General features: G+C 34.5%; 1 protein-coding gene across 2 annotated transcripts in view; it reads right to left on the bottom strand.

Annotated features, from left to right (window-relative positions):
- LOC128207886 (dipeptidyl peptidase 3-like) overlaps window positions 1–13,272 on the bottom strand; it is a 57,328-nt gene that overhangs the window by 43,126 nt on the left and 930 nt on the right. The window contains exons 1-5 of one of the 2 annotated variants that reach the window (XM_052911068.1): window positions 8,150–8,256; window positions 5,928–6,100; window positions 4,235–4,351; window positions 3,246–3,335; window positions 728–868 (exon numbers count right to left, since the gene is read on the bottom strand). In XM_052911068.1, coding sequence (XP_052767028.1) covers window positions 728–868; window positions 3,246–3,335; window positions 4,235–4,351; window positions 5,928–6,083 — 504 coding nt within the window. In that variant the 5' untranslated portion in view covers window positions 6,084–6,100; window positions 8,150–8,256. Of the gene's footprint in view, window positions 1–727; window positions 869–3,245; window positions 3,336–4,234; window positions 4,352–5,927; window positions 6,101–8,149; window positions 8,257–13,272 lie in introns of those variants that run through there. The other variant, XM_052911067.1, reaches the window with a different exon arrangement.

Raw genomic sequence — 13,272 nt, 5'->3', positions numbered from 1 at the left:
TCCCAATATTACCAATCTACAGTATTTAACTGATATAATACAATAAGCATGGGGTGAGAGTGGTCTATGTGTGGGCTTTTTGCCCAAACGGTCGTGATTTTGATTCCCATCAGGGTGAGAGGGGTCTAGTGGTATAGGTGGGCGCCTCTTGCACAAGAGGTTATGGGTTTGATCCCCATCAGGGTGAGAGGGGTCTAGTGGTATAAGTGCACGCCTCTTGCACAAGAGGTAATGGGTTCGATCCCCACTAGGGTGAGAGTGGTCTTGTGGTATAGGTACATGCCTCTTGCACAAGAGGTTGTAGGTTCGATCCCCAACAGGGTGAGAGTGGTTTTGTGGAATAGGTGTTTGCCTCTCTCCCAAGAGGGTGTGGGGTTGCTCCCCACCAGGGTGAAAGTGTTTTTGTGGTATAGGAGTGCGCCTCTGGCCCAAGAGGTTGTGGGTTTGAACCCTATCAGGGTTAGAATGGTCTTGTGGTGTAGGTGTACCCCTCTTGCCCAAGAGGTTGTGGGTTTGATCTTTAGCAGGTTAAGAGTGGTCTAGTGGTATAGGTGTCTGGCTCTTGCCCAAGAGGTTGTGGGTTCAAACCCCATCAGATCGAGTATGGTCTAGTGGATATGGTGTCAGCCTCTCACCCAAGTGGTCATGGGTTCTAACCCCATCAGCATTCAGCTGTCTTGACAATCAAGCAACAATAAATTAGAATAGTTTAACACAATCAGCAAACCTTTTCACCAAGCCCGAGAGCCTTGTCCTTGTCCTCCTCTATCGAATACATCCGATCAACCACGGAATCCCATAAACTTTTCATTCCGGTCATGTCAGTCTTCCCCGCTGCACTTACCAACAGTAGCTTCTCAAAATTGCTCTGAAATTTGGAAGTTTAACATAGAGTACTTTTGCACATTTGCTAAAAACTGCTCTAAAATTTACAAGATTAACTGATGTATTCTAGAAACCAGTCCAAAACTGCTCTTAAATTCACAAGTTTTACTGATGTATTCTAGAAACTAGCTCAAATCTGCTCTTAAATTCACATTCAAGATGAACTGATGTTTTCTTGAAAACAGCTCAAAATAATTTTAAAATTCACAAGATTAGCTGATGTATTCTAGAAACTAGCTCCAAGCTGATCTAAAATTCACAAGATTAACAGATGTGTTATAGAAACCAGTCCAAAACTGCTCTAAAATTCACAAGATTAAATGACGTATTCTAGAAAACGGCTAGAAACTGCTCTAAAATTCACAAGAATTACTTATGTATTCTAGAAACCATCTCGAAACTGCTCTTAAATTCACAAGATTTACTGATGTATTCTAGAAACTAGCTCCAAACAACTCTAAAATTCACAAGATTTACTGATGTATTCTAGAAACTAGCTTAAAACTGCTCTAAAATTCACAAGATTAACTGATGTATTCCAGAAACCAGCTAGAAACTGCTCTTCAATTCACAAGATGTACTGAACAGATGTATTCACAAGATTTAATGATGTATTCACAAGATTTACTGATGTATTCTAGAAACCAGCTAGAAACTGCTCTATTATTCACAAGACTAACTGATGAGTTCTAGAAACCATCTTGAAACTGCTCTATAATTCACAAGGTTTTAGATGTGTTCTAGAAACCACCTAGAAACTGCTCTTGATTTCAAAAAAAATATTGATGTGTTCTAGAAACCAGCTCAAAACTGCCCCAAAATTCACAAGATCAACTGATGTATTCTAGAAACCAGCGCGAAACTGCTCTTAAATTCACAAGAGCTACTGATGTATTCAGCATTTTAACCAGATCAAATTTGATCTAAAATTCACAAGATAAGTGCATGTATACTAGCGTACTCCATCAGCAAATGCAGATATTGGTTATGAATGATAATCATTACTACAAGAGCTGTCCAAGGACTATACGCCACTTTGTCATAGACGCATCTTTGTCTATGAGGCAATTAGTATAGCCCTCCTTATTCTTGAAGCTAAAAATATATAGATTTCCTCATTGGCTCAAACTTGATGTAAAGGACCAATTTCTTTTTTACTCTACGTAAACTCTCCGGCTTGGCTATATATTTGCGAGGCTCAAAGTTTTTTGGCTGGTCCCTGGGATATCGAGCCAATGGGCTTCGACTATACATATTTTATATATATATATATATATATATATATTAGGGATGCAAACGAATGGGAAAATTGATATTCGAATATTCGGTTATTCTTTCGATCGAATATTCGAATATTCGATTAACAAAATTAATATTTAAGAAAATGTAGTTAACTACTATTATTATTCTCTACATTTATAGCCGGGGCTTTTGCCATAGCCGGTACACGCGACGGACCCTGATAAATCCAACAAAAAGCAAAATATTTTGAACAAATAAAAAGCCAAATTAATTTCAATTCCACAGCATTCATATTTGCAAAAAAACATGATCGTAAATTCCCGGTCGAATGTCGTGATCACCAACGGAGGGTCTTTCCGTAGGACGAGAGGCTCGTTCTGGGATTGATCTCTACTTAATATATCTATGTAAATCCAAACCTAATCGGGGATTAGTTCAGTAATAAAACGAAAATGACCCTGAATTTTGACTCATTTATTGTACAACATTATCCTAAAACGCTATACTATACAGTTACATTTCATCGCACGAGCGACATATTGAAACATGGAAGATAGTTTAGAGCACATAACTAGCACATGTCATTCATATTATTACGGCGATTTGAGCTATATTGCACAGCTTAATTGGCAGCCATGACACCACTTTGGCTGCTGTTTCCGTATATCTTTTATTGGCATGGTCATTAAAATTTACCGAAAATAATTGTTTGATGTCACTTGTCTAATAGCCATTTTTCGTAAATTTACGGGTACTGTTTATATAGTCGCCGACGATATGTCCCTTATTAACATGTGACACGTGTATAGTGTCATAGCGTTCACGCCCCTGGCATAAGGGATCAGTCGTTGTAAAAAGACAAGTGAATAAATACAACAACACAGTTGTAGGCAAAAGGTTTATTTGTTATCAAACAAAAAACATCGAATATTCGAATACCGATTTTGACATTCGAATATCAAACGTTCGATCGAATATTCGAATATTCGAATATTCGTTTGCATCCCTAATATATATATATATATATATATATATATATATGTATGTATTTATATTATTTGTCTAACATCGATCTTATTCCTCAAAGCAATTAATCTATATTAAAGAAAAAGTTTTACACTGTCAAGATCCGGTATGAACTTGGTGCCTCCAAACGACTTGTAGTTGCCCATGTTCGAGAAGAACCCAGCAGCATAAATAAGCACAGCCTGAAACAAGAATTGGCTATCTGAAATGGTTTCATTGTGTAATGTTAGTGTAGTGGCCAATCAGAGCCCAGTATTGATAAACCCGCCTCTGTGTATGATAAGCCCGCCTCTGGCTAACAGTTGCATGTATGTTGATAGTTCAGTTTTTGATTAGATTCAAGATCGTGTGCGTATGAGTATGAATGTAATAAAGCTATATTAAACCATCCCGTTTTGGGTCTGTTATATACATTACACTGACAACATTACATTGGCGGAAAAAGGGTCAGAGGTTAATTTATAGACAGACAATAATCTTATTTATTTTAATACATGGTTGCAAACTTGCAAGTGATTTGATTATTGCAATGATATTTAAGAAAATGATAGTTTCTGTTAAAAAGAAATAATACAATGTTTTATGAATAATTCATGAAAATATGTTTATATGATTTATTAATCTTTTTTCATATAAGTAAAATCAATTCCGTGTAAAGGAGGGAAGTAGTGGCCAATCAGAGCCCAGTATTGATAAACCCGCCTCTGTGTATGATAAGCCCGCCTCTGGCTAACAGTTGCATGTATGTTGATAGTTCAGTTATTGATTAGATTCAAGAATGTGTGCGTATGAGTATGAATGTAATAAAGCTATATTAAACCTACCTGTTTTGGGTCTGTTATATACATTACACTGACAACATTACAGTTAGTAAAACATAGAAAAGACAATCCAAATTGAACTAATATCTTGTTCAGGGGTAGTATTCATACATAAATGACTTCATTCACCTCTAAACCACAAACAAGAATATAAAGGATATCTGATTTAAATCTTGCAGGATTTTTTTTTTTTTTTTGGATATTCTTGACCTCATTGTCCTCATATAACTTTTTTATTTATAAGTTAACATAATATAAACCTCAAACTCCAGATGCGAGAGCCCGACTGACGTGGCTGCCCTCTCCAGATCGTGTATCGGCTGGGACCGAAACATTTTCTGGAGAAGCAGAAAAATTCCTGGTGCCTCTGGCGATGTCTGAAATGGAAATATATTTATTCAATTTAGCAACTTGTTTTTATTACATTTTCATGTTGGTAAAAATGAAGATTATACATTTGCAATTATGTGTAGGGTTTTAGCCAGGTTTTCAAACTGTCACAGGGTTGCAGAAAAGGGACATGTTGCTGAGGTTGAAAGGGTCATATTGCATTTGGCCGTAAAGAACTTAGTTTTAGTTTTCATCTGCCAGATATAATTACTTAAAGTTTGTATGTATTTAAAATCATAGCATTAGCTTTTCAGCATTTTTTCCTAAAGCATTAAAGCTGCACTCTCACAGATTGATCGTTTTGACAACTTTTTTATTTTTTGTCTTGGAACGAGCCAATTTTTGCGAAAATCCATAGTAACCAGTTATATAAGACTGCTGACAAAAATTACGGAAATATGAAAATCTGCGATCTGATCTTTTGTCAGCAATCTTTTATCATTAGTTTGCAGATATTTTCAAAAAAAAATTGCTCTTTCCAAGACAAAAAATAAAAAAAAGTTGTAAAAATGGTAAATCTGTGAGAGTGCAGCTTTAAATTCTAAGATGGCAGACCGCAGACGGAATGCTGGACTCCAAAAATGGGCAGGGTGCAGCACCCTCCTAATACTAAAGCTAAAACCCTTATGTTGTATAAAATTAAATTTGCAAAATGACACTCAAATCCCCCCCCCCCCTCCCCCCTCTAAAGGGCACAGGCAACCATCCCAAAAAAGTTTATATTTTAAATAAGGAATCAAAAACAAAATGGATGAACTTGATGACACCAACATCAGACAAGTTAATTTGTTAAACAAATAAGAAATTAAACTAAACCTTACACAGGCTTTCAAGTAACCAATAACAAAAAGGTAGGGATAAAAGTAGGAGATTTTTTTTGAAAAAGTAGGGAAAAATAAGGATATTAACCCTTTGCATGCTGGGTAAATTGTCGTCTGCTCAAAAATATCGTCTGCTTTATTCTAAATTTCTTTCAATTTACTTAAAACTTTGGGGATATATTGACTGAGTGGCAAACAGCTTGGAACCTGACCAGGCGCCGAGTTACTCGGTGCCTGGTCTGGTTCCAAGCTGTTTGCAAAGCCTTTAAAATCGCCATCAGCAGCCTAAGGGTTAAGAGCAAAAATTAGCAATAGTAGGGCTGGTCACTTACCTTTTTGGATGAAAATAAATGACAACTAAACCTATCCATCAATTATAATGTGCATGTAGTTATCTTTGCTTAGAAACCAGTGCTTCAAAAGGGATTTATTCACAAGATGAGGAGATGAACCTGTAAATGGTGTCTCTGACTTGTCAACATGCACCACTCATTCTCATCATAGAACCCCTCTTGCAACACTGGAGACCTTCTGAATCAAACTTAACCAACAAAAATTACTTTTAATTAAAATCAAGATTTGAATAATTTCAAATAATCCAATTTAGTTTAAACTTTTCTATTACGTCTCGAGCTATTTTTACAAAAAAAGTAAGAATAGTAGGGCTTTTTCAAGAAAAAATAGGGAAAAGTAGGAGCTCAAAAAAAAATAGGGAAGAGTAGGAAAAGAAAGCCTGCCTTACCTGATGAAGGACAATAAGGCCACCATACCAGGCTGCCTCGGTTAGGAAATGGGCATACTGTTTCTCTGTATCCGTCAAGTCCTTAAAGGCAGCGGCACAGTCAAGTACACAAATTCCCGTTGTTCGGGGAAGGATGTACTCGGACATTTCAGACATTCTTATTTATCTCCCTCCTGTAAATATACAAGAGTTCTGAAAAACAACTGTGGAATGGCTAATTTATTTTGGCTTATTGCTACCATGATTGACAAGAGCTAGAAATTTTACACTTGAAATTTTGTCGGAAAATATAAGGTGTGAGATGCTCTACCAATCGCGAAGCTCTCTATGGCGAACATGGTCAAATACCGATGTCAATACACAGAAAATACTAATTATGAAGTACTGGATAAGGTTAATTACTTGAAATGAGAACTTCTTAATATTTTAAACTTATATTTATGCTAAAAAACGATGCTGATAATGAACTTAACTATAAGGGCTATAACTGGGCATACAGAGTTACAGATTCTCAATGAACACGGGCTTGGCTATTTCTGGGTAAGTCAGTTTAATATGCTAATCGATATTAGTGCTGTAAGACAACCATACTAGATAATTCTCACCAAAGCTGGTATTCATCCATAAATAACTCAAGACGTCTTGAAACATATTGTCTATTTTAACATTTCGCACAGAAAACTATCTTAATGTTGTAAAAGATTCAAAGTTTAGAAAAGCAATGTCGAAATTTAGGATGTCATCACACGATCTTCAAATTGAATGTGGTAGATTATCACATTAATACACCAAGACATCAAATATTATGCATCTACTGCATCTAAAGAATGATTGAAAGTGAATATCACTTTTTACTTATATGTCCAAAATACGCAAACGAGCCAAATATATTGAAAGATATTACTACACAAAGTCATGGCCAACAAAGCAAAAGTTTATTAATGTGTTATCTAACAATTTGAATAAATCTCTCATTAATCTATCCAAATTTATATATTATAATGCAAACATCTTAGCATCTGCAAACTAATAAATATGTTCTTGTTTGTATCCATAAAAATGTTCTGCTCTGCTATTAAAACAATTTGTGTCTAATATCCATGCATTGCACATGTATGTATTTGCTATAAACATGTGTGATATTGCAATAAAATATTGAACTGAATTGAGCCATATGAATACCTGACTATGCAACTTTCATTCCCATAAAAGCCCCATTTCAGGAGAGCTTAATACACAAACCAGATTACATGTATAAACAAACTTAATAAACCACATACTCTTTCTCACTCAGCTCATTAAAGGGGGATGATTTATCACTCAGCTTGATTTAGGTGGAGTGATTTCCCGCTCAACTCAACTAATTGGGAATGGATTTCACACTCAACTCAATTTAGGGGGAAGTGATTTCTCACTCAGCACAATTTAGGGGAAGTGATTTCCCACTCAACTCAATTAATGAGGAAGAGATTTCCCGCTCAGCTAAATTTAAGTGGAAGTGATTTCTCACTCAGCTCAATTCAGGAGGAAGTGTTTTCCCACTTAATTCAATTAAGGAGGAAGTAATGGCATAACAGGACAATTATTAAAATCAGGGCTTTGGGCTTTGCCATACATGTGCATATCGTCACTGCATGAAACATGCATGGATTACTGTAAAATTAGATTAAATGTATGTATTGATTTTGAATAAGAGTGTCACTTTAAATTTATGCGACTACAAGCGTTTTAAAACCTTACCCAGAATTTTTCAGTCAATTAATAAAGGGCCATATTCTGTTATCAAACTCAGTTAGTACAGTAGGTTGGATGGTTGAGTACTGTTGTAAAGTCAAGTAGTTACTGAGATATTAAGCTATGCATGCTTACATTTCATGCAAAACCTTAACAAGAATTACTCAAATAATCAAAGACCATAATTAGCATTATATTCATAACAGAGTTATCTAACTTCATTAATTAAGTAGGTTGGATAATTGGGATCACACTTTTTAAGTTTCAATGCAATGTATGATGTATTTGCTGAGATAATGACTTAAAGGTGCTTACATGCAAAACCTTAATATCAAGGTGTGACGCTGACACCAGAGTGAGTATTATAGCTCAACTTACAATGTATTCATTGAATGGTCTAACTTATAAAAGATGGTAAACAACATTACAATGTAAACAATTCAATTTATACATCACTTTCTTTTAATTGCCAATAAAGAATTCCTAACCAGTCTTCATCAATAAAATCGCTATTCAATAAAATCGCTATTCCTTTTATCACAAAATTTATTTAAATTAGTGACAATAATAAATCCATAATATTTCAAAACCACTTCTGTTCACATAAATCAAGCCTCTGCTACAATCTTGAAACTGATGTGTATACATCCTGGTTTCGGATTGGCTGATTGAAACAGTCATTTGAACAGACTTGAAGAGTATTGACAGACGCAGGCTTTTCAAAAAAAAAATATCCATCACTTGTGCCTTGCAATAAGGTAGTTTTCTGACTATGCGAAAATACAAAATCATGCCAAAAAACCTGACATAATAACAAATAAACATATTTAGACTTTTTCATACACCCCATTTTATGATACTTTAAAAGAGCTGATCTTGTAAAGATCTTGTTTGCTTCTTTACGACATACATTGCTTTTGTATTCATTCATGAAAACTATGACTTACAAATGGGTAAAATATTATGACTTTGGTGGAAAACTGACAATTTTTCAAGGTCAAACAGCCTTTAAAAGGCATAATACGAAAGCGGTCATGGTACATGTACTTAACTGTGCCAAATTGTCCTGGATTCGGTAAAGTACTCCTGTGAATACAACTTCAAGCAATCAGCAATCTTGATCAATGGTAATAATCCAGATCAAACGACTAAATGATACAGGGTAGCAGGGTATATTCAATGTACCGTATTATATCATGCATAGGACGCACTTTTTTACCCCCAATTCTCGTCTTAAAAAGTGCCTGCGTCCTTTCTATGCTATTAGAATTTCATGTTTTTTTCCAAGTCCATTTCAGGTCGAAAATATCGGACCGGGGAAGAACGCAGTAATAGTAAGTATCTATACTGCGTCACCGAAGAGAACAACTGACATAGGTAAAATCACGCAAGTTAACACATGCAGAAATATATTGAATGTTTACTTTAAAATAATTTATTTCTCAATAAATTGAAAACAAACATGAGTGTTTACTTTTTTACAAAAGGGACGCTACTCACAAAAATTTGATGTGAGTCAGCATTTAACTGGATTGAGTTATAACGGCAACGGAAAATCGGGAAAGGAGGTAAATATCAAATAATCGTTGTTCATGATTTTAATGTTTCGATATTTCACAAAACATTTTGTTGTATGTTACTGTTTTTAAAAAAATGATAAAGGAATGTGCATAACGCAAAGTAGCATTATTGTCACTATCAAATCTTTTCAAATGTGCGAAGGTGTGAAAAACACCCGCTGTGTGTCATTAGAAAAACATCAATAGAACAAACTATTGCGATGGTAATACCGTATGGTTGTTTGTTCGCACTTTACCTGTCGTGCCTTCCGCTGGCAAGGATAATTACCAACGTGCAATTAATTATGCCTGACATGCTTTATTCCGCGCAGCGACAAGCCTTATCAAAACAATCATCAGTTTTGACAATACACAGTTTTGCAACGGTTGCAACGGTTGACTGTCATTCAGAATGCATGTCAGAACTATTGCAACGGTTGACTGTCAGTCAGAAGGGGCGTCAGGACTATTACAGCATTTGTATAAGTCTTATAATGTTCTCAAAATGTCAAGACTTATATCATTGTTGTGTACACTAAATTACCGAAATGCTAAATTACCAAAATACGCCGATAAGTATCGAAACAGTTACCGAAATATGCCTTATATACATTTTTTCTTTACTTCAATATATGTTATAAATACTTTACCAACCTCGATTTTTCGGCTCCAATTTTGACATTTTTCCGCTGCGTCCTATCTTATATATATGAAGGGGTTTTACCTGTTTTTTTCAACTATTTTTTTGCCTGCGTCCTATCTATGCTAGCGTCCTATACATGATATAATACGGTAAGATTTTAAATGAGAGAACTGCTCCCATTTGTCCAAAATTGGTGAGATAATTTAAATTTCAGTTAGATTTTTAATAAGAAATGGATAACGCAGTGATAAAACAATGCTTAAACAGTATTTTAATTTATGATAATATCAATTATTTATATATGTATTTCTTTGACTAGAATTAAACACTTGTATTGAAATAAACCAATGTTACAGTTTTTTTTCATCAAACTACTTTTACAGTAATCACTTGGGGCAATGCCAAACATGCCACTACAAGTATGAACTTCCTTACCATCAATATTGGAAGTTTTTCACTGAAATGTGGAAGTTTATGTCCCTTGAACACAGCAATTTGCTCAACTTTTTTCAACAATTTTATATTATTATAATTCATGTCACCAATGGCTGTTTGAAAACGTCACCTTTAAAATAACATTGACACCTGGTTTTGATATACTGGGCAGTTGCCTAATTCCGGATCAATTTTGAAGTTTTCTTAAAACATTGTCATAATTACTGAACCTAAGTGCATGAAATTTTGTTGGGTACTATATCAACCAAAATGGAAAAGAATAAAAGAAAAAACAATTAATTATAATATATAATATTCAGTACGAAATAAGGGCATAAACGACGTCCAAAAACCTGCATTCAGTGCCTAAATATTCGGATTTTTTCAAAGAACAAAGTAAACATTATCAAGTCAACACAAATATTGAAATGCTACTTAAATGAACATCATGTATTAAATGTTTAACCTGTATATAAATTATATACTTCTCTGAAGTATTTGTATGTGTATTTTCGGTGTATCCGAACTACTAATTTGTCCGAATTTGCATAATTTTGAAAGTACGAATCTGCTTCATTTTTGCTTCATTTTCATATCAAATGCTGCACAACACAAAACAATGACATCGTCAATTTATTTACTTTATATGTAATTGGCATTGTATTTCTTGATTGACGATAAGTCATAAACATCGTATAATAGGTCTAGTGTTTAAAGATAACCCTGACGAACCTCAATATAAAAGCTCGCGCTGTGTGACGTAATCTCCCTCATGACTTAATATTGACATTTAGGAAAGCGAAAGTTTAGAGGTATTTATTTTGGGGTTATACTCGAATAGCTACACTTTTGTGTTGTTTCTGTTGCTATGGAGGTCAGTTGCGTAGACTGTGATCATTCTATATAGATCACGGTCGCGGAAACGCTTTTTAAACGATTTCCGAATATTTAGGCAAATCCAGAATTAGGCAACTGCCTAGTATTCCAAGCCTGCAACTTATGGAAGTTTTTGTACTTCCAAGGCATCAATTTTGGAAGTTTTAGCCCATTTCTAGGGAGTAATATACTTCCAAATTACCTTTAACGGAAGCCCCACATATTTCTTGAGACCTTTCCTGAGGATTTATTCAGGAAGGCTAAAAAATCAGTCGATTTTTTTAGGTCTACGGTCAGTTGGTGAAACATCAAAATTAATTTAGACGCAAGTAGGAACAAATTAATTTTTCTGAGACATTATCATGTCATATGCAAATACTGTATGCTGTAATGCACATATAAAACAAAATATGTTGTAGAAAAAATATATTTTTGAGAATATTTAAATGGGTTACCTCCCTTCAAAGTCAATAAAAATAATTCTGCCTACTATCAGAAATGATGACTTTCAGACAATAAGTGAATCAAATAAATATTATAAACATTCTTTATTTCTTCCATTTCCAAAATAGTAATATTTGTTTGCCTTCGATACAAATAAATTAAACACTTCTTGTAAAAGTTGATAAGCTTGATTCCTATTGGCATTTATTAAAAAAAAAAATCATTGTAGTTCATTTTAAGTCATTTTCTCCCATGTGGAGTTGTTTCTTCACATTCTGTTTCACTTACAGACTGTGGTTTCACTTTGTCATTATTGCCTGTTAAAAAAATTCTCTTTAGTTTTTATGTTTTATTCTGGGGGATTTCCATCCCCAGTCAGGAGACTAAGGGAAGGATCAAAATTCAAGGGGATTCCCCCCCCCTCCCCCACCGCAGGCATGTTTGGGCAATGATATCAGCTTACATATCATACACCTTTAAGATTTTCTGGTGTTTTTCTTCAATATTGTGCCAATACTAACTTATTAGGTTTATTAAATATAGATCTTAACAATATTCATGGAAAAAAAGGTTTCATATACAAAATATTAAGCATTACAGCTTGCAAATGTTAATTTATAATGTTGTTTTATCCATTAATGATGGTTTCATCATGATTTAAATACTGATTTAATATAATATTTGAAGATGGCTTATCATGGGTGGCATCTTAAAGGGAACTCACTTAATAGAAACCTCGCTTTTACAAATGTAGTTGACATCAGCCTAACAATGTTACAGTAACAAAAACTAACAAAGCACAAAAAGAATGAACCTTTTCAAGTGTACTGTATAAGATTGTTTACTCTCTCCATCTGATGAAAGCCATTCTGTGAGCAATCTTCTTTTGTACCCAAGTCACACAGACATACCGACAGTTCAGAAAAAGTGTTGTTGTTTTTTGACCGACAACCTGCGATATTTTGTCGGTCCAAAACAGAATTTGCCGGTCCGCCATTTTTGGTTTTATAACTTTCTTCTTCAAAGCCTTTGTTGCTAATTTTACTTGATATTAACCAGTTATTTTTGCCAGGTTTGCTCCGAAATAACAATTTTGATTGGTTGATAAGTTTGCAATGTATATTTTTTTTCGGACAGGACCAGTACCTATGCATTAAACATGTTCTGAAGTATTTTTGTTTGGAACTATCCTTAAAACATTCCAATATTTTTGACAAAAGTCTATCATTTTAGCGTTTCAAAACATCGCTACACGTAAATATACTTTATTTGGTAATTTATTGCAAAGGGAGGCAAATGCTGCATGGTGTTTGACTTGGTGTGGTACCATTCGGAACTCCTCGGCCATTTTATCGAAAACAACCTCGGATGTATGCCGATGTACATCAGTTGAAGTAGTTCGTAAAATTTTGAATTATAGCATTAATTAAAAGTATTGTTTTAGAGTTGTATTTATTGATCTCAGTTTAAATTGATTGCCAGTGAAGTGAACTATTGTAAACATCATGAAGATTCCCACGAGTAAAGTCATAAAGTTTAACTTCTAAATAAAATTACTACGCGATCTACTTGCAGCGGACTTAAACGTGCCACTTTTTGAGTATGTAAACCGTCCAAATACCACCAAGGTTGTTTTCGATAATGGCCTAGGAGT

Source organism: Mya arenaria, chromosome 11 (genome assembly GCF_026914265.1).
Source record: "Mya arenaria isolate MELC-2E11 chromosome 11, ASM2691426v1".
Lineage (NCBI taxonomy): Eukaryota > Metazoa > Mollusca > Bivalvia > Myida > Myidae > Mya > Mya arenaria.
The sequence above is the reverse complement of the archived record's forward strand: the minus strand, read 5'-3'. Positions and strand labels throughout refer to the sequence as shown.